This window comes from Parambassis ranga, chromosome 5 (genome assembly GCF_900634625.1).
Source record: "Parambassis ranga chromosome 5, fParRan2.1, whole genome shotgun sequence".
NCBI classification, from domain to species: Eukaryota; Metazoa; Chordata; class Actinopteri; family Ambassidae; genus Parambassis; species Parambassis ranga.
Window position 1 is genome coordinate 15913604 of NC_041026.1, and position 22475 is coordinate 15936078.

General features: G+C 39.1%; 2 protein-coding genes across 9 annotated transcripts in view; both read left to right on the forward strand.

Moving 5' to 3' along the window:
• pparg (peroxisome proliferator-activated receptor gamma) overlaps positions 1 to 9511 on the forward strand; it is a 29263-nt gene extending 19752 nt beyond the window's left edge. For 7 of the 8 annotated variants that reach the window (XM_028404967.1, XM_028404969.1, XM_028404966.1 and 4 more), the window contains 5 exons: positions 2477 to 2676; positions 5001 to 5118; positions 5505 to 5704; positions 5835 to 6078; positions 8264 to 8511. In XM_028404967.1, coding sequence (XP_028260768.1) covers positions 2477 to 2676; positions 5001 to 5118; positions 5505 to 5704; positions 5835 to 6078; positions 8264 to 8511 — 1010 coding nt within the window. Of the gene's footprint in view, positions 1 to 2476; positions 2677 to 5000; positions 5119 to 5504; positions 5705 to 5834; positions 6079 to 8263 lie in introns of all 8 variants that reach the window. The other variant, XM_028404964.1, reaches the window with a different exon arrangement.
• A 7872-nt stretch (positions 9512 to 17383) lies between these two features.
• Positions 17384 to 22228, forward strand: terf2ip (telomeric repeat binding factor 2, interacting protein). Its single transcript, XM_028405034.1, has 10 exons — positions 17384 to 17463; positions 17874 to 18119; positions 18229 to 18368; positions 18450 to 18685; positions 18952 to 19044; positions 19332 to 19424; positions 19562 to 20225; positions 20302 to 20402; positions 20521 to 20922; positions 21078 to 22228. Exons 2-10 carry the CDS (start codon positions 17911 to 17913, stop codon positions 21297 to 21299), a joined length of 2160 nt encoding a protein of 719 aa, XP_028260835.1. The 5' UTR covers positions 17384 to 17463; positions 17874 to 17910; the 3' UTR covers positions 21300 to 22228.
• Positions 22229 to 22475: the final 247 nt, after the last annotated feature.

The following is a 22475-nucleotide window of genomic DNA, read 5'->3' on the forward strand; positions in this document are numbered from 1 at the left end:
TGTGGTCAGTCATCTGTGTATGGGTCATTTTCAAATGCACCTTATCGCTGCTTCTATTGAGGTTTGCAACCTGCATCTGAATTGTTCAAAAAATGTACGTAGGTTGCACTAAAGAGTAATTGACAACAAATACTTAACTGGCCTGACCACATTGTTTTGACACAGACAGTTTAGTTGACACTTATTTCAGCTTTTACCTCTGCATTGTATGTTGCAGTAAGAAGTTCTGGTTTGAAATACACCACAAATATCATCAGTTGACAACACCCTAAAACTCCACAACAAATGTACAACACATTGAAATTGTTGGCTTCTTAATACAAGTTTTTCCCTCTGCACATCACCGTTTAGCTGCTGATTGTATTTGTTTTGTTAGCCTTTGTTGGTCACTGAGGCGCATCGACTGGCACCTCTGACTCCACCTCTGCAGATGTGCTATAGCATGGGCCACATGACTGAGGATGAGAATACATATACACAGGTTGTGCTTAAACGGGATCTCCCTGACACTCCTGTTTTGTTGCACCTGTTGGGGCAGGGCAACTGTCAGCACCATCATGATTAAATGTATATCTCCTCAGCAAAGTAAAACACTCCAGAAACCAACAGTTATGTTTCTGCCCACTAAAATACTTATTATTATTACTTACTAAAATAGTAGGTAGCATCCGTTCTACTCCCCTGCTTTATATTATTTTAATATAATTGTTATAATTTATATAAATGGACTTTGCATCCATAAACAAATTTGTATTTTGTTCCTTAGTGAAAATAATTAAAAAACACATATAATTTCGATATTAGATGCTTAAAACATCTCTGTGGTTATCTGTTGCTTTTACTGTTCTTAGAAATGCAAGAAAGATTCAGAGGTTGATGTGAAAAGCTTTTCCTACTGGCAATGTAATTACTGCTCTAACTAGTACTATGATTGGTGATCAAATAATACTGACTTTACAGTTCAAGATATTTTAAGTTACATTTTCATTTAACTTTTGTCAAGCATAGGTGGGTGTTTAAGCTAAGCACCGAGACTCCTGTCTCTCCTCCTGCCGTCATATCACTCCTTCAATAACACTCTGGGGATCAATGATTGACAGTGCATAGAGCTCAACTGATTTTTTCAATCTGCTGTGTCACCACTGCAGGCTCGGTGCCCAGTACTATGGACTACTTTAGTATGTATTCATTTGCTTAAGGTGTGCATTCATCGCACAGTCAACATTACACAATCATGCTCATACTGCAGTAAATGCAGCAGAATTGAAGGGAGAAAAAGGGATAATTAAAGACTTCCACTAGAAGAACAACAAAGGGTTTGCCCATTTAATCCCTTGGCATCAAATTCTCATCTCATTCAGTGAAAGATCTGGGCTGAAACTTAAACTTAACAATGCAACTTAACTGGACAGTCAAGCTTTTTTATAAGTTTTATATCTATCAAGTTTTATAAGCAAAGTAAATGGTAGAACAAACTATTACATTTTATTCTGTACAGATTTCAGTTTACACTTACACAAGATAATGGATATTTTATACAAGAAAAACATCTTTGTAAATGAATAATCATACACAGTATTTGTACTTACACAGTGTAATACTACAGAGGAAAAGGAGGAGAAAAGAGAAGGATTATGAGCGGCTTGTAATTGCTTCATAAGAACACACCTCTTACAATCACAGCAGTAACATTTGTCATGTGCTGCTGACAGTGGATTTTCCTTTTTGCTGAAAGATGGCACGAACAGCGTGACTCATTGGTGAACAGTGATTTGACTGAAAGTGTTGTTTCTTAATACTCTGATATCTAAATTTCCTAACAAACCTAAACCTGTCATGTTTTTTATTTGATTTTATCCGTAGATATTTAGTAACAGTGTGTTTGTTTGCTGTAGATAGAAGGTCATTTTATAGACATGAGCTGCTTGATCTGATTCATTGATCACTATCCAAATATTAGAGATATGATAAAGAAATAAACAACCACACCAGCAGTTGCAAAGAAGTCCACGTGAGAGAACCATGCAACAATTCAATATAGCATTACATGGAGACAAAGTACAAACAAATTAGCAAACCTAAAGCTCTTATTTTTTGTCCCATAAATAGGTTGTATATGCATTTCTGTCAAAATTATAGTAACACGCAATAAAACAAACAAGCTTAGAAACCTTATATTGGGGGATTTCAATCAGAATTGTTACAGAAATATGATGGAAATCGTATCATGCTGTTAGAGCTACCTCACTAATAACTTGTGAAAAGTTATAAGCGAGATTTACCTGATTTTGAAAAACTTGAATGGGTGTTTTTATGATTAAAATTCAAACATTTTATCGATTCACAGAGAAGTCTTGAGACCACAGTAGCTGGACTGAAGGCTTCATGTTATGTGTTTTTTGTATGTAGATGTGAAAGTCTGAAAAGCCTGTTTTTTTTGTAATGCACCAACATGTGTGTCTGTTTTCTTTCTCAGCCATTCGTTTTGGCCGAATGCCCCAAGCAGAAAAGGAGAAACTTCTGGCTGAGTTCTCATCTGACATGGAGCACATGCACCCGGAGGCAGCAGATCTGAGGGCTCTGGCCCGGCATCTGTATGAGGCCTATCTAAAATACTTCCCCCTCACCAAGGCCAAGGCCAGGGCCATCCTCTCTGGCAAGACTGGAGACAATGTGGTAAATAGCACTGCCCTAAATCTACTTTACTGTCTTCTTTTACTATTTATGGGGTTGGGGCACATTATGGTTTAGGAAATCATCCCTAATGTTAGACAAACACTTGACAAACTTGACATTCACTCAGCAGACTGTGGTGACTGCATTTCCTTAATAAGATACAGTCAGTATGCATTTGACTTTGAGTTATCTTTGGATTCCTGGAAGATATCAACCATATCATCTACACTGCATTTACTGTGCATTCTCATCCTGTACTGGTCTAATCTGCTGGACCAGTTGCTCCATCCCGTCAGTTTGTTTCCTCCACCATTAATGATTTGACTTTTTTGCACTTCAATTTAAAGAAAAATCACCAAGAATCACATTTTACCCATGTATACAGAATACAACCAGTGAGAGTGCTACTAACCAAATAGACAGGCCGAGAGAAAAGATGTCTACATTTTACAGGACATCAGCATTATTGTTTGTGTAGCGTCAATTATAGGAGCAATATATTGTAAAAGTCTGAAATTGAAGTTACACATTTTTAGCAGCATTATCTTTATGTCACCACACTGAACTTTTGTTCAGATGAGGTCTTCTCTGACTCTAACACAAATAGTGGCTCAACTGGTTTCTGCGTATCTTGGCTGTTAGAAACTATCTCTAGTTACAGTGGTCAAGCTGGGAAAGGGGATCATGTGGCCGCGTAGCAGTCTTCTGTGCAGTAATAGCTTCAACATCCATGCTCAATATGTCAAACTCTGTTAAGACACTTGAAAGTTAATACAAGTGGAATGTAGGAAATATGTCGGTGGAAAAATGTTCAAAGTGTAAGTGTAATATCATGTGTTTCCTTGTTTTTGTAAGTTGGGAGACTTTAGGTCTTAATATTCCTGAAAGACCTCATCAAATGAAATACAAGCAGCACATAAAGGTAGAACGTATTATTTTATGTTTGGCTGCTGTCTGTGACAAGGACCTTATAGCTCTTTGGCTTTTATTTAAAAGATGGATGTTCTGATAAAAGTGTATCGTTTGGAAACAAAACACAAACATTTGTGTGATGAAATATATGAAGATGTTTTTTCAACCTAAAAATGATATGATTCCTAGTAGATTCAGAATGTTCAGTTAAATTGTATCAATGTATTTAAAATTGAACATCAGTTCACGTAAGCAAATCCAGACCATTTAAAAGCTTCTAGAATTGTTACTGTGATCAAGCTATAGTGGTGGCATCCTTTTCTTGCAACTTCTCTCTTGGCTCTGTCACATGGTTTCAAGGTTGCTCTGTATCTCTTTTGTCTGCTTATTATGACTGTCCATTACAATGATAACAGCCAAATGGCACAGAATCATCTCCTTGTTTGAGGGAGTGCTGGGTTATTTACTAAGCCACTGCAAACCTCCTAAAACAAACTGGAAGTCAATGATTTTTTTTTTTTTAACTTTTGTTGAATATTTACGTTTTTTAACATGGAAGGCCTTGATATGAGTTGATATATAATCAAGTGTTTAACTCTGCGGGTACTGCAGAGACTTCACCAGAGGGTAAAAGAAGAAGGATTTTCACTGGATAATAATGAAATTATGTTCAAAATTAGATTATAAAAGAAGATATAAAATAGAAACGAGTTATTTTTAGATATCCATTTATTGAGGCATAGTCAGTTCTTTGTAGTCTGGGACCTCCAGAAAATGGACCACAGCAGCAGTACAGTCATCATCACTGATAGAATGGTGGTAGCCGAGTTCCTCCTTCATCAGTCATCCTAGTAGCCATTCATAATAGACCAAGTGAGGACATAGCAGCAAGCCTGTCTTTTGGGGGGTGTTTTAAATATTATGAGTGTGCATGTTCTTCTTCGAAAGGATACAGTTTTGCTCACAACAAACAACTGAACAAATAATATGCATATATACAGAAACATGTATAAAGAGATTTCTGCACAGACAGCACAATATACACGTTTTCTGTCCACTGGAAACTTTTTTAGATTTGCTTGTTGTGGTTCCCTGTAGGATTCTCTATGATTGACTTTACTGCTGCGAAGGAAGATATGTGTGGATGAATGGTAGCATTCATCTTTCAGGCTTGTGCACATCTTTGCCAGTGTTTTACTAAAGAATGAGCTAACGCAGTTAAGCTTCATTTACCTGGAAGTGGTGTTTTTGTCTGCCTCGGCCTGCAGCTAAGACTATTCACTTTGTCCTCATTCATAGGAGGTGGATAAACCATGACTAAAGTGCACAGATGATATGTGTGATTACGTCTCACATGTCCTCAGAAAACTGTAGTACTAACACTGTCTCTTTTATTTCTTCTTCACCTCTAGCCTTTTGTTATCCACGACATGAAGTCCCTACTGGAAGGAGAGCAGTTTATTAATTGTAGGCAGATACCCATCCTAGAGAACCAGCAGCAGACCTCTGGTCTTACACCTGTACTTGGCGGTTAGTATTGTCACATCACTGTATGTAATATTACATTGTACAATATTTTGTCAGTTTTTGCCATTTAATGATAATAATGATGCCCAGATAAACCTTCTAACCCTGTGAAGTTCATAAACTTAAATTATTTGAAAATGTAAAGCCTCTATATCTGCAAGTGTTAAAAGCCTGCAGGCCAGCTGTAAAGTTGTGAGCGAGTGAAACCGAATAAGTTAACAAATCACTAGTAAAGAAGCAGGTTCTTAGTCTTTAGTCTTTATTTCTGAGGTGATCCAGGTGGTAGTTCAGGTGATCCTGTTGTGATCACTTGACACTGGTTCTGCTAGTTATACTGAAGATATTTGCCTGGTCCTTTTTTCATCAGTTTTTTTGTATGTCCCTCTCAGTTTCAGGTATCGCCGGTGCTCCCCCTGGGTCAGACTGTGGCTTTTCAGGAATGATGAGTTTCTGTGCACAGGGACCCACGGAGGCTGTGGAGCTACGTTTCTTCCAGAGCTGTCAGTCACGCTCAGCAGAAGCAGTGAGAGAAGTGACGGAGTTCGCCAAGAGCATCCCAGGATTTATCGATCTGGATCTCAATGATCAGGTTGGGATGGATTATACTGTTTGTAGAGCTGATGGAACTTTGTATGAAACAAAACAACAATTCCGATCATTTTTGCATTTTTATTTAGGCATCTATTCTTAACTTTACTGTGACTCCGGTGCTTTTCCAGGTAACTTTGCTGAAATATGGCGTGATTGAGGTCTTGATCATCATGATGTCACCGCTGATGAACAAAGATGGGACCCTGATCTCCTATGGACAGATTTTTATGACGCGGGAGTTCCTTAAGAGTCTTAGAAAACCTTTCTGTCAAATGATGGAGCCAAAGTTTGAGTTCTCTGTCAAGTTCAACACGCTGGAGCTGGATGACAGCGACATGGCACTTTTTCTGGCTGTTATTATTCTCAGTGGAGGTAAGTCCCTTTTCTTCCTGTATGGTGTGTTGTTGATGTCGGAAATCCTAAGAAGGGAGTCTAAATTTCAAACTATGAATTAGTTATTTTGCATAGAATTGCGTTTAAGTAAATGGATACAACTTAAAAATCAATGTAGAGCTGCAACCAAAAGTTTTGCAAAAAGACTGATGGCAGGGGGAAACAGCTTGTCTTACTTTCACCACCCCCTCCTCAATAAAACCACTACTGCTATGTCATTTTAACACTTCAGTCTCTGTAAGGAGCTAAGCTAACCGCTTCCTGTCCCCCCTCAGCTTCATACTGAAAAAAACAAATGCAAGTCTGGTATCAATCTTCTCAACAAAATATTTAGCAAATGAATATGTTTCAGGTTCATAGGTTTTGTGCCTGTTCTGAGTGCAGGATAGTGTGAATGTATAAAAGCAAAGTAGTATCAGTTATGTAAGCTAAACTATACATGCACATGCCCCAACCAATATACAGTATGTAAACAACACAATAGATTGATATGCAGTGAATGCCAAAATAACATCTTCACGTCTCATAACTTGTTTTCAGTCACTGTTTGGTCACTGTAGAGAAAATCAGTATATATATATATATATATATATATATATATATATATATATATACTGATTTATCACAATATATATCACAATATAAATCAAATCAGTATATTGCAGTGTAAAATAGATACATTGCTCAAATCCCATCCCTACGAAACTCCACGTTGACTTTATCGTCACAAGATTTATCGCTGTCAATTTCCTACGTGGTGTGAGTGGTACCAGAGCAAAGCTGGAGCTGGATATTTAGGGAGGCTCCTTCCTGTTAAATGCCCCTCTAGTTTGTGTAAAATCCATGTGTGTGCACTCTCTGCTCACTCCTTCTCCTTGGAAATCTGTGTTTTTATGTGCTCACAAGACTACGTTCTCTTGTTGGTTAATGGTCAGTTAATGACCAGAAACTGTGCCAGGGCCCTAGTTAACGGCCCATTGTTAGGGTTTGAATACAAAGGTAAAAGCACAGATTCTCCACCAGGACAGCAGCAGATTTTGTCTCTGTTAATTGCTGCAATCTATCGGTTTCTTCTCTCTTAAGATTTTGGCAGTGTGTAAAAAGAATTCTCTAACTTCTTGACTATGACAGGTAGTTGTTGTGCATGTGTCTGCCATATATTATTGTGTATAATGACCAAAGCTTATCATCATTATTGACCTGAATTGTATCACAATCCTGTGTTGTGGTCATTTTATCGCCCGTCCCAACCAGGTAAAACCTATGGTAACAAAATTCTCCCACCTAAACCTAGAGATAGCTGTTAAAGCAGCTGGACCGAGTAAGACAATGGTACAGATCAAAGTAAACACTGTGCCATAGATTGCCAGGTGCAATCAGAAACTCTAATGTTGTCATGAGGTTAATGAGGAATTGCGGCATCTGGTTATTTGGAATCGCTGTGGATATAAAGTGATGCAAGTGATCACCCCACCTCATTACGCACACTATCAGGGTCAGCCTTGACCTGTTTATCAGTTTTCTCAGAGGCACGGGATATGATTGTCAAGAAAGTGGAGCAGATCTAAAGGTGAATGAATCAGTTTCACGTGGGAACAATAAACTACATCATAGTGAGTGAGATTCATGCAGCGTGTTGGTGGCGAAAAAATGCTGTCACTTTAACTGTAAGGAAAAACAAAGGCAGGTCTTTGTAGGTTGTTTATGAAAGCAGGTTTCAAAGACTATATGAGCAACTGAGAATCACTCATATTGATAGATTTCACACTATTACTGATCAATTATTGTAAAAGGGAAGGCGGACCAACGTCTTACTTTAATAACTTCATAGTAACTTTTTTTTTGTTTTTTTTTGTTTTTTTAGAAATAAACACACATTTTATCACCCTTAATTCTCTGACATAATGGCTCTGTCTAGAATTGGTTATTAGTGTGTATCTGCTTGATTAAAAAGTCTGACCTTTGGCATGATGACGTTTAAATCAGATGTTGAAGTCAAACATTAACTTTAATGACTCTGATTAGGGCCTGAAATGAAGATGGAGTTTGTAAATTGCATAAATAGAGTTGGCACCAGTAATAATCGCCTGCTAAATTGTGGGATTTTCATCTTTGCTTGTCAGTGACAGACGTATCACCCTATGTCTTGCCTTTCTCTGTCCAGACCGCCCAGGCCTGCTCAATGTGAAGCCTATCGAGCAGCTTCAGGAGACGGTGCTTCATTCGCTGGAGCTGCAGCTGAAGCTGAACCACCCGGACTCTCTGCAGCTGTTTGCCAAGCTGCTTCAGAAGATGACAGACCTGCGTCAGTTAGTCACAGACCACGTCCACCTCATCCAGCTGCTGAAGCAGACTGAGGTGGACATGTGCCTACACCCACTGCTGCAGGAGATCATGAAGGACTTGTACTAGAATTCAGCAAGGAAAGAAATGAATGACAGTGAGACAGTGCCTGTGTGTGCTGTAAAGAAAAAAATGATGTAGGCAGAAAGGCTGACTGAAATTGAGAGAGAGATGAGGAAGGGCAGGAAAAAGCAAACAAAGAAATACAGAATCTGAATGTTAAATCTTGTCTAGACAGCCTGCATGTGAGTAACCTGTGGTGCACAGTCATTCAGCGACTGCTGAGCCTGGACATTTTCTTATGACTGGGCTGCCAACACGAAACCACCGTCTACTGCACCAATCAAGAAGAGCGTCTGAAAGAGAGGCAAGTGTAAAATTACGAATGTTCAACTCAGCCAGCGTCGAGTGCCTTAAGAAGCGATGTAACACTGTGTATATTCTATACGCAGTACAGTATGTGTCGCTCATGTGCAGCTTATCCACACATTGTGTTACAGCCATCACAGACAGCAGCCGTGTGTACGTGCTTAAGTACCTCTGTGATTGCGCACAAATGCATGAATGATCGCGCACAAACACACACACAAAACACTTCACAGACCATCATTTTTCTGTGTCGGCATCAGGGTGTAGGTGCTATCTCCTTTTTTAATCAGCTTTATCCAAAACTGAAATCAGATTGTTGCCTGTAACATATTTTAGTCTCAGACACCTGCAGAAACTGTGAGAATATGTGGAGCCAACAGAAGGCACGTTACCATGACAATGTTAGCTTTTTGTTGAAGAAACGCCATACTGTGTATTTTAAGATTTGTTTTTTGGTTTTTGTGTTTGTGGAATTAATGTCATTGTAACATTATGTATATTATACATATAAAAATGTATAATATATATACACATCTAGTGTTTTTCTATGTATGTATGAAAGTATGAAATACAATTGGCTTCTCAGCCTTAGCTTTTTTTATTGCAAATTCAAAGTAATAATTTTTACTAAAAATTATTTTGTTATCTATGAGTTGTATCTGTGCTTTGTGGGGGGTTAGACTTAACTCACACCTTTGGGGGGGGGGTTATTTCTTGTAAATAAAATATTTTCTAACTTTTTACTTGAAGTTTGTGTTTTTCTAAAAGTCTACGAGACATACAGTCAAAAAAACGTTTCCAAATAATGTCTTCCTTGAAAGCATTCCTTGGAAATGTGTTGTACAGTCATTACATCAGCTGTCCTCTAGTCTCGTAACAAACACACACGCACACGCAAACAGTGCTGCAATGATTGCAACATCTGAACTTTGCTGAACTGTGCCGGAAGACCAAAGTCTGTGGATACAAATTTGATCAGCAAGCAGGGAAGTGGTTTGACTTTTTTGTAGTGTGTTTTTTTTTTCCTTTAGAAGGGTGGCATCACCTTTTGTCCCTTTTTTTAGACAGACAGACCTGTGATAGCGGCAGGATCACGTGCAACAACAAGGTCAGAGTCGCAGTTAAACGCAGGGCATCAATCTTTAACCCTAAGACATCAGGTCAACTCAACATGCAGGTTCATTTGCACAAGATCCCTCTCACCAACTGGCACATGGCCAAGTAACGACTCACAGCAGTTTCCTCTGTCAGGGTGAAAACTTCAGTAACAGTCAGTTTTTTTTTCTCAACATCTGCTGCATTCTACAAAATATTGCCTTTTTTAAAAGTTACAGAAAAGCAAAATGTATTTGTCAATGTGATAAGTGTTTTTTTTTAATTAAACCTTATTGTGTTTTGTTCACCCAGTATTTGAATCAGAAAATATTTGAGTGGTTTTATATTGTTTAACTTTTGTCTAGCTCACTGTGATGTCATGTGTTATTAATACTCTTTCGTTTTTTTCAACATGCCATATACTGCCATCTAGAACAGACCTAAACCATAATCCTAATCTGCAACCAGATCATTGAACACCTTAAAATGACATGTGACATCAAAGATGTATTACCTCATAGATGCATTCTATTTATCTATGAGGTAATACATTTATGTCAAACCAATCCATGTTAATCTCTGCTCCAATGCTGTGTGTCTATCCATTCACATAATCTCAATGACAGACATCTAGAAAGTGAACAACACTAAGCAAGAATTAACAAACATCCTGTTGCAACAGTGTGTAATTGCTGATGTAATTTGCCACATCATGTGTCCTCCCACCCACCAATGTGTTTTTTAAAACACTGCGTGACTGACACATCACCTTTGCCATTTAGATATTTTAGCATGTGATTCACTGTGTGACATTAATAGCAGCTGGAGCCGTGTTAATGATGTGTGACCTTGTTTGAGCTGTCGCACCATGAAGGTGTTGCTAATTGACATACTGCATCTGTGGTATGGTCTGAAGTGACTGCATGTCAAACATGTTAATCTATCTCTGCTCCAATGCTGTGTGTCTGTTCAATCATAAAATCATGATCACAGACTTCTAGAAAGTTAAAAACATTAAGAAATCCAGGGGCGTGGTGGTGAGGAGGCCTTCCCTTTCTGAGAGGGAGAGACGAATACACCTGTATTAGAGAGTCTACCCGCCCTGAAACACCTGCCTGCACCGCCTCCTCTGACTCATCACAATCATGCCATCAGAAATTGCTACATGCAAGGACAGAAATATTTAGAAATGTGAGGGTCACAGGGTTTACAGCTGCCTCAGAGCAACTGAAAATCTGGTGTGGCAGGTTGGTGTTAAAGGTGTGGGGCAGGAAGGAATTAGAATTCTTAGAAGTCTAACTAAGTACAATTTAAAGACTTAACAGAGGAGTATTTAAAAGGAGTAGTACGCCTAAGAACCTGTGTACAGTTTTTTAAACTTTCTCCATTTCTAAATTATTAGAACATGAAGACATAAAGGAGCTATAAAAGAGAAAAACCAGGCACACAGCGTTTAGCCTGACGGACGTGAGAAAGCAGCTGAGTAAAGGAGCAGCTTGGCCCCCTAAAAATAAGCTTTTGGACTGGCAGATGATTGTAGGGGGTTTCTGGCTCGGGGCCGGACGGTTCCCCTTCATGATGATGGTAATTAAATGTGTTCTTCATGTCGAGTCAGCATATCCTCACTTTGTTGCGGCTGGTCTCTGCTGACCGAACACTGCCAAGATTCCTGAGCTAATCTGCCAAATAATTTTCAGAAAGTGTATTTCTGCTGTTGTCTGTCCGCACACAGAGCCAGGTCCAAAGATAGCATTGGTGATTTACAGAGGGAAGTTTTGTTTTCCTTCGAGCTCCTTAAGAAACGGCAGCTTCGTCTTTTGTTTTGGTATCAGTGAGGAGTTTTACTCCCCATCATCAGTGTGAGATACCTGATGTGTGTGTGAGTGTGTGTGTGTGGGTCCTTTTCTGAAAGGATACACCCGCCTCTGTTGAAGATGGATGTGGCTCTCAAGACACAAGTTTTTGTTTAATCTGATGTTTGCACAGAAAACACACCAAGATTTATTTATGTTAAGGAACATTTCAGAAACAATAGACATTAGCTAGTGATAAAGAGACACTTTTCCTGCCATAAAACAGTTACTACAGTTATACAGTGTAATAAACCTGACTACACGCACCAGCATTATCTCAATATGACATGATTTGTGACCTTTTACACAGATGTTATATAACAGTGTATTCATTCTTCAATGATAGTTACTCAGCATCATTTAAATAGTTGTTTTTTTAATCAATAGTTTTTTTGTACAATGATAAAATGCACAATTTTCATCTGTTTAAAATGTTCTTGCCTGATTCTGCTGTGTGAACGAATCAGAATCATTTGTCTGTGGTCACATGGTATTTTATTTATTTAATTAAGGTCCCACGTGTGTGTGTGTGTAGGAACAGAAGCATTGACAGTAAAACAAATAAATAAATTATTGACCAGGTTTCCATGATGTAACCCCCGTAGGTTTCTGAGGGGTCTCTGTGGGAGGCCCGTCTCCATGTTGGAAATGTCACACTCTGCCTAAACTCCAAATACAGGCAAAGAGGTAGAGCAGGAGCGGGGGCTGAGACTGTGATACGGCACCTGTCTGCCTCTCAAAACAATCACACCCATAATTATGTATGTGTTATGTTATCGAGTGAAGAATTAGTGAATGAAATAATAATGATCACCCACCGTACAACTATCACAAACAGAGGGCTCATCAATAGTTTTGTTGTTGTTGTTTTCTTTTACCCAGTCTGTAAACTTGTTTATTTTTTGCTGTTGTAAAGTTGGACATTTTAATATTAGAGTCTGTGAGGGTTGACTAGCGTTTGGAGCCATCCCCTAGTGGCTGTGATGTGAACTGCAATTGTTAACACTTCTGCGTGTAGGCTTCGTGTCTCAGCCCTGTAGGTTACATCTTGGACTGAACTTGTCCAAATTGTCCCAGCCTACCCTGATCACAGCACGCATCCATTGGCATGAAGCAGGCTCCGCCCACCGTTCTGTCTCCCATCTGTCAGAGACACTTTAAATCTGTGTTTTAATGGATGCAAAATCAGCATTATGCCCCACAGTACAGGATGATTCATAACCATGTTATATTGTTAGTAAATAAAAATAAAAATATTACCTATTAAACATTTTTCTATCAATTAAACACATAAAAACACTCAATAATTGAAATCTAATGCAGACATCATTATAAATACTTCCCATATTTGAGGTTGCTTTATCTGTGTCTGATGTATCAAATTAGTTTGATACGTCAGACATTTCCATCGCGTGGTGTGAGGTGGTGGTTTGGATTGGTGCCTAATTTGAAACAACACACGCGGCTTAAAGGAAAGCACAAAAAAAAATGGTGTTGCAACAGTGTGGAACGGCTGACGTCACATGTCCGCCCACCCACCTACCAGCGTTTTTTAACATCAGGTGCCTAAACTGACAGCAGTTTCAACACATCACCTTTTGTCAGGTAGATTTTTCTATGTGATTCACTCACTCATTCGCCGTGTCTCAGTAATTGGAGCTTGGAGCAGTACAGGTAAAGTGTTACCTGGTATGAGCTGGGTTCATTATGAAGGTGTTACCTAATGGACATACTGTCCTCTGATGGATGACTGCTAACATCTGCTTGGTGTGCTGTCAATGTAGTGGCAATAATAAAGAGCTTAAGGACAAATAAATATGTCCACACTTGTGGAGTTACCACAGACATGTGATGTGTTAATAAGGATGGTTTTGTGACCTTTGGACAGAGTCAGACCAGCTGTTCCCCTCGCCTCCAGTGTTCTAAGCTGACTGATTCTGGCTCTTGCTCCATACTTTCCATACAGACTTGAACAGTATCATCACTGATCTTCATGTTGTTCAGAAGTAAAATGCAGGGTGAGCACTGCTTACTGTAAACATGTATTTTACTACACACTATATGAGTATCTGCCCTTCATGTACATGCTCTATTACATTGCATATTTTAAATACTTTACATACCCCGTTGCACATAATCACTGCACATAACGCTGTGAAGGAATTTTGTCTGTATGCAACAGTGCTAAGTAAAGCAGAGGGACCCAGAGGAGACTCTGATCGACTATGCTGTTATAGCTCACAAATACACTTAACTAAATGTCTACGGTTATACCAGAGGAATGTCTTTGTTAAATGCTGAAGTTTGTGAAACTGAAAAAAACACTGAAGTGTCTGGGAAAGTTGCAGTTTTTCGTACTAGGATTTCTGAGTTGGGTGTGTCTCATATTTTGCAAAAAGGAAGATTTGATCATGACTTTTGTTGTTGTTTCCTTACTTTCCAATTTAAATACATTCTGTGATATAATAACCTAAATGTTTTATTATACCACCACCAGGAATACATTAAAGGGCCAGTACACCTCATAAAATGCTGATTGTTACCCTGCCGAAACTGATTGCGGCCCCCAAAGTGTGCCTTTGACCTTATTTCTCAAAATCCCTATTTTTATAAGGTTGGTTTGGTCTGTGTGGATGATTTTTGGATTTTTATGTCAGTTTTGATTTCTTGCCACACACCAGAGAAGCTGCTTGAGAAGCTACCAAGCCATAAAGAAGATGAAATTTGGAATTTGTGTTTATATCCACCCCTGGTCTGAAACACACAATTTGATTTCTGTTTGAACACTTACACAGCAACAACCATCAGCATTTTACGGATATATGATAACAGAAAAAGAAACTAAATAAGGTAATATTGTCATGTAAATTCTGAAATGCGCTTGTAAAATGAAGAATGATCACATGGTTAAACGGTTACTGCTGCCTGTGTTCATTGTCTTTGTGTTCATTAGGTTGAATTTGTGTTGTGTTGATGTTATTTTCAGTGGTGACCCTATTTTAATTGGAATAACTTCACATACCAAGAGGTTGTAACTGTCGTTTGAATGTGGACAGATTTATGATGCTATTTTGATTGAAATAATTTACATTTAAAAAATATATCTTACCCATGATGCATGGTGAAAATGCTCCACTGCAGTTTGTTTTGTTTCCTACCTACTTGAGCTAGCTACTCTGCTGGTTAACAATGCTATCCGGGTGATCTGCACTCAGCTAGCAATTCACCTAATTAGGAATTTGACCAACAGACGCTCAGATAAAGAACAAACTGATGCACAACCACACTTTAACTCCTACACTTGTTCACTTGAGACGACCAACCGCACATATTTATTTATTTACCTGAATCAGGCGAGCCTGGTGAGCCAACAGTCTGTTGGCCAAAACAAACATAGTGGCTATTTTGAATGGCAAACAAATGTATTACATTTGCTAATTCTTTAGAGTGTCCCTGATAAAGTAACAGTGTATCTCTTCCAAACTGAAGACTGGAGGTTGCATGAAGTCCAGAAAGACCGAGCTTCATTTAATTATCCCTTTAGCTCCTAATATGTGGCCTGTAATTGAAACAGAAGGTTTACAGAGGTTCAGATCTCTTCAACTGTCTTTTACTAAAGCAGCACATTCATAGCCTGTCACTGACATGACTGGATCAGGCCATCAGAGAGCAGTGTCTGTCTGTCTGTCTGTTATCTTTCAATAAATGATGCTTTATAAGACATCTCTGTCAGAATGATACATAGCAGTGCAAAATGAAGCAGATCAGACAGGGACTAATAGAGATACAGTTTAAATGACTGGTGTTCAGTGGTGCAACATCTCCCTCTGCTGACCACAAACAACCAGTGATCCTCAAAAACAGAGAAGTTCCCTGAACCAAACCAAAGTGTGACAGGCTGCGGTGACCTGACCACACATCCTCTCTGCAGCTGCTGATTCTGAAGAAACTGCTTCACTGATATCAACACAGCAGATCAGGCCTCTGCTGTGATAATGACTCTGGAATGAGTTGGTTATTTGAGGGCATCAGTTCAGATCAGAGGTCGTAATCAGCACGAAGGAGTGAATATCTCTACATCTGTTTCATTATTACAGATTGTCTATAAACATTGATTTGGAGGAGTCGCTGCACGTCGGTGGCTGTGCTATTGTTTCAGCTGGTTGTGCTAAAGAAGGAGAGAAACAATAGAAGCCAATAACAATAACGTAGCTGTCAGGACTGTGAGGGAGGCGAGGTCAGTGAGGTGATACAGTAAACAGGCCAGCCCAATTCCTTCCCATGGCCTCCTGGCTTAACTGAGCAGAGAAAAGTTAAAGCTGCTGCGTCAGTGAGTTTGATTAAACATTTGAAGGACATGTTGACTTGGTTTTGGCCCTAATGACGCATTTAAATTAGTATAGAATCAAATCAAAATCAAAATAAACTTAAAAAACATAGGTTTTATTTTAAATGTATATGGAAAAAAACAGTTTAAATCTGGATACTGTCTGTTTTTAGTCACATGGAAGCTGGTTTCTAAGCCAAACACTAGTACCAACCTGCTTGTACATCTGCAGGATAAACTGTGCGATCTCAGCTCGCCGTGGGCACTGGGCCTCCAGGCATCCTCATGGCAGTGGACAACACATGGACAATAATGTGTGGAGCAGTGTCCAAGGACGCAGGCTCAAACAGACCTACCTCCCCCAGTTTACATTTCTCAAATAAAATGCTGTGTGTTTCAGATATAAATTTCTTTACCGGTATATTAAAAAAATCAATAACCAACAATCAGAAAACATCTTTTTTCTTTCATTATTTTCCACTGAAGGATGGGAGGGGAAAATTTGACAGTTGCATGATTTCTAAATAGTGGTAAAAATTGGGAAATACTGACCGTGGTTAAAATCTAGTTTTCCACATCACGCTGCAGAAAAGCATGTGGATGTCATCAGATTTGCAAGTTTAGCTCTTTCACAAACCAAATACTCACTCATGTTACAACAACACAGTCCGATGTGAGCAAGAATTGTTTTTTATTTTATAGTTTGATGTTTCATAATGAGGTGATGAAATCTGTGCAGGAGTTATTTCTTTCCTGCCTCGGGGGGAATTGATTGACTGATCAGATATCTTTACTGACCTGACACAGTTTGTGTGTTTTAATCCAGAGATGTGATTTCTCTCAGCTGAAGCATGCTCACAACTCTGCTGGGCTGATTTCTGTCAACATAATGTCTTACAGACCCATACTCTGTGTGTGGCCCTGACTTTGCTTTATTTATTATTTAGACTGCCTAAAAGATAAATACCTTTTAATTTCAAGATTTTTGCTTACATTACAAAACAGAATGCATTTTAAACAACACCAACTAATATTTTCAGTCTACATTATACAATTGATCAAAGGTATGAAAGCTTTTCGATTTTTATTATGTATAATAGAAGATGTTTCTTATTCTTTTGGTATTATTCAACATTAAATTGTTAAATGTATGGATTTGACGTTAAATGTCCCAAATGTCACAAAACCATTACTAGTAAACTATTAAATGCAAATTGTGTTGGTAGAATCTCCATTGCAGTACCACATGTACACGGTGGGGGCGTTAATGCCACACAAAGTGGACACAATCCCCCGAAGAAGAGCTAACCCGGAAGTGAGTCGTGTTTTGGTTTTTATCGGGGCGGGAAAGCTCAGCTTCAGTCCACAAACTGCACGGTAAGTTTTACGTAAAACATTAAATCAAACATTAGGTTTAAGTAACCACAAAATCCATTAATTAGGCGCCAGCCTTCGTCTCAGTCACCTGCTACGTTGAAGCTAAAAGCTGTTAGCCAGACGCAGCTAACGTTACTGTGAAGGGACACCACGGAAAGTTTCTGCCTCACGTAGCTTTAAAATATGGCTAAATAAATGTCGTCTTGTCGTGAATGTGAGTGCTCAGGGTTAAATTATATATGTGAGTGGACAGACATGACTTTTTATATCATTTACAATTTATTTTTTGTCTATCAGCTATAGACATTAAGAATGTTTATTTAGCAATTGCTTGAAGTGAAATTGTCCAGCTGTTTCTTCTGTAATGCTTATATCTCATTTTTAATTGTTACTTGTATCACTTCCACCAGGTGAAATATTCAGATTCTGTTGTCCAAACAGCAAGACATGGCCCAGTCTTCCATTTCTCCTGTTCTCTTCTTAATGGTGGATGGTGAACCCATGTCTTTCTTCTTGCGGCCGGGTCCTGTTAAACGTAAACTCCAGCCACTCATTACAGCTGGAGGAGGGATGCTCTGCAATGTCCAGCAGCCAGGAGCAATCCTGCTGATCCATCCTGATGAGAGAAACACTATACCTGAATCTGCTGCCCATTGGTAAGTGATGCACTGAAAAGCCTTTAGCAAACAGCAATCTGAGGCATTAGAAGATGTTATTCTCATGGTTATTTTACAGTACATAATACGTATTTCTTTTAATTTTCAGGTATGTGTCTACTCAGTATATTTATGACTGTATCGAGAAGGAAGAACAGCTGAATTTAGAGGACTACAAGTTAAATCCTGAAATACCCCAGAAACATTCTACTCGATACAGCAAAGGCAACTCTTCCGCAATCTCAGGAGGTAAAACATAAACTTTTAAGATGTTGCAATGTAATACAAACACTATGTACACAGAATTTTTGACACTGTGATCATAATTAGGCAGAGTTGCGTACACCCCTGAAGAGGACGCTGCCATTTTGAACTATGTCAGCAAACACAAGACAGACATTGGTGGGAATCGGCTTTGGCAAGAGATGGAGACAGAGCGAGTGACCTGTCACAGCTGGCAATCCATGAAATACCGTTACAGGGTACGACTGGCTAAGTTGCAGTTACAGGCTGAGGAGGTGGAAACAAAAGAAGAAGACAACCAGGCAGTAGAGGACAAGATGGAGGTATCACTGAACATGTTTGTGAGGCTTGTTAGAGCCATTTTATTACTTGGCTGATGAAGTAGATTGATAGATATCTTTTGTGTAAGGCATGAGGAACTGACTTAACAAAATTAAAGGAATGTAACTGATGTATGAAAAGATCACCGTAATGTATTAGTTGACACTCTCCTAAACGTTTTGTGCTTAGCAGTATAATAACTGTACTAATGACAGTCACAGCCTTAATATGCATTATTCTTGAAGCTTTTCCTCTTGTTTGCCTCTAGGTGGAAGACAATAAAAAAACAGATGTTCAGAAACCTTCCTGTGAAGAACATGGTGCTCCACAGACTAATTCAACAGAAACAGACACAACACAGGTAGGAGCCAGGACCTGTTATTGATAAAATGTATGTAGGTATTATAGCTGATTCAAAGGAATGCATGTTGTATTGAGCATAGTGTGGAGTTTAGTGTCCCAGACTAGGATTTTAAAAGCAATCCATTTGGTGAAAAAAAATGCACAAAGAAGCTGCAACTGACAAAAGTAAAACCAAAAGTGTTACCACTGGGTGGCGCCAACTTCAAAAATATGCAATGTGTATCATATATTTTCAAGTTTCTTCACTATAAAACACATTTCTACGCACTTTCTTCTCGCATCTAGTTGGAAGGAAATCAAGAAACAGATGTTCAAAAACCTTCCTGTGAAGATGATGTTCTTCCTCAGACACATTCAGCGGAAATGGACCCAACACAGGTACAGAAGCAGTCTGAACTCACTGACTGTCAGTTATATAATGTAACAAAATACATTTTTGTCAAGTGTCTATAAAGTTGGGCTACCTATGCTGTATGCGAGTATTTCTGGATGGGACTGATTTGTTGTCCCCACAGATGGAGGTTGAGCCCACACCAGCTGAGAATATACCAGAAAGTGAAGACCCTCAGATTTATAGCTGTCTCCATGTCAAAGGGCAGCATATAAACCAACAGACAGAACAGCCAGCTGAAAGCATGCAACCAGAAACTGTAGAAGCTGAAACATCTGATTCTCCTCAAGCCGAGGGGCCTGATATGGACTCACTGACGGACAGTCAACTTATTTCAGCTGAGACCACACAACCAAAACCCTGTCAATCTCAAACAGCTGACACACAACAGGAACAAAATTTACCAGAGGACTCCATTTCAAACTCACCTAAAATGTCTACTTCAAAAAAGCTAAAAGAGAAGCAGAAGCCTCCCCCCCAGCTGGAACAACCACAGCAGCGAATGACACGCAGGAAACTTGCGCTTTCATCATCCCCTGAACTTTATGGCAAAAGACTCAGATCATCATCAACTCAGCCTGAGGAATACAAATCTTCTCCCAGGACCTCGAGGAAAACTAAAACGGCATTGAAGCCTACTCTTCAGAAAGACACAACAACAGACCACCCCCCTCCTAAGAGAGGCAGAATAAAGATTGCTTCACCAGCAGTGGCTGAAGAGAGTCAAGAGGAAAGCGGAGAGGAGCCAAGTGGATCTGATGGAACTGCTTCTGAAACACCACAAGCAGGTTTGTCATAATCACACAGTTCCTGGTCTTTTGCACTGCAGAGAGTTTGGTTAATATGTTCTGCTCTTTCTTTCAGATGAAACTAATCCAGCACTACAAAAAGCAGATAAGAAAAAGGAGAAGAGACAGCTTGGCATTCTTGAACTGGCAACAAAGGAGTTTGAAGATGGAAGTGAGGTGAGACAAGTTTAACAATTTTTTACCAGCATATATTAAAGCCACACAAAGGCTGTCAAAGATCCATATTCATCCCAATAAAATCACCCTGACCTTTAACCCTGTTTCTGTGTTACAGTCTGATGAAGATCAAGCTATAGAAGTCCAAAATCCTTCTGAGAAAACAGCCTCATCGAAAGACCTGCTGCCCCCACAACCAGACAAACTTGCTGATCCAGCTTCTCCACAGTCTGACCCCGAACCTGGACCCAGCCGCCAAGAGAACGTACCAAAGACAGGCTGCCCTGATCCTGCAGCTCCAGGGCCTGCTGTGTCTGAGGCTGTTAGTGCAGCTTCCAAAGCCCACCTGTTCATATTTGAATCCCAGGAAGACAATTCTCAGTCTGTTTTGGGTGATCGTCCGACAGCTGCAGCTGACCCACAGCCAACGGTGAACAAAGACGCTGCCTTTTCTCTGACTCAGGTCCAGTTGGAAGAAGACAAACAGAGAATCACAGAGCTGATGGACCAGACAGAGCAGGTGAGTGTCACATCCTTTTTCTCATCACAGTGTAACCCTGGAAACACAGTTATCTTAGCATCTTCCAGGAATGAGTGAATACAGTCTGCAAATCAAAGAATGGTAATACCAGTCCCAGTGAAATATAGTCTAACTTTTCACTCTTTGCCTTGTAGGACTTAGTCACTGTGACTAAAGCATTATTGAAGACCAGCGGTGACTTTTCTGCTGCACTGAACCTGCTTTCGAACCCCTCCTGTGTTTCTGGGCCATTTTGGAATCGCCACGATGACAGCCTTGTGCTTTCACATGATCCTGCTGTCCGACGGGAGCTGCAGGAGAAATACGGTGAGGAAGGCGTGGCCAAAAGAATCATGTTTCTTGAGGTAGAAGGATGAGATGGTAGAGTGGAAAAAAAAATAGTTTTATGTTGTCTCATCCCCAACATGTCAGCACAAAAGTTGTTGCCCTTCAGCTCCATCAGTGTTGATCCTAGTGAGCAAATTAAAGGATATAACATCTGAGATAACATTCATGAAAAACTGACTTTGTAGATATTGTGTTATAATCTATATGTTGGTTTAGCATTTTAATGCATTTTAGCGTAACGTTTAATTTTAGATATGTTCATTTTATGCTTTTCATTAAATCTTTTAAATATTTTAATACAATTAGGAAGTCATGCCCTGCGTTTGAAATAAATGTTCTTATATATATTGTGTCTCATTTATATTTTGACAAATACAAGTAGAAAATCGAAAAAGTGAAGTACAAAATCTGAGGGGGCGTTATTTGCATATTTAATAACATTTATAATGTTCAACTTTTATATAAAAATTGCCGCCCGTGATGATTAAGCCTAACAATGAGAGATAAAGTTTCTGTATTTCACAGTAAGAGCACCAAAGTTTTAATCTGATGTTTTTAGCTTCATTCCTGCACAGCTTGAAGAGGGGACAAACTGTAACCATGGAGATAGAGTAGACAACAGCAGCTAAGAACATGGCAGAGCTTCTGGCAGATAAACTTAGAAAGAGCATCCAAGAAAGGTTTCTGATGGTCCAGATAAAAAAGAAACTGTTCAGAGCAGTGTAGTGTAGATAGTAAGCACACATGCTACAAAAAAGATCTGATTTAGGTGTGTGTAATTACCTGAAAGTTATGGTCCTTTGTTTAATACAAATACTGGCTTTCAGTATGTGGCTCATTCAGAGTTGTGCACAGTATCCTATCTACATAAAGAACACACAGTCACTCTGAACACTTTTTAAATCACATGGGAGTGTATCAAAAAAGAGGTCTGATAACACATTTTTTTAACCAATCCACCATTTTATTTTATCCCAATTTTACCTCAGCTGAGTACATTCATAAATTTGAAACTGAATCTGCCCTAGACCCGCATAAATACATTGTATAATAGATTAAAGAAAACAAAAAGAAAACACATAAAAACACATATCTAAAGCAATTAAATTAACCAGGATGCTACCTGCTGGGAAGTGAAATGGAAAGATCAGTATCCAATGTAGTTCAGCAGACTTTTTACCCAAATATGGCCTCAGGTTATAGTG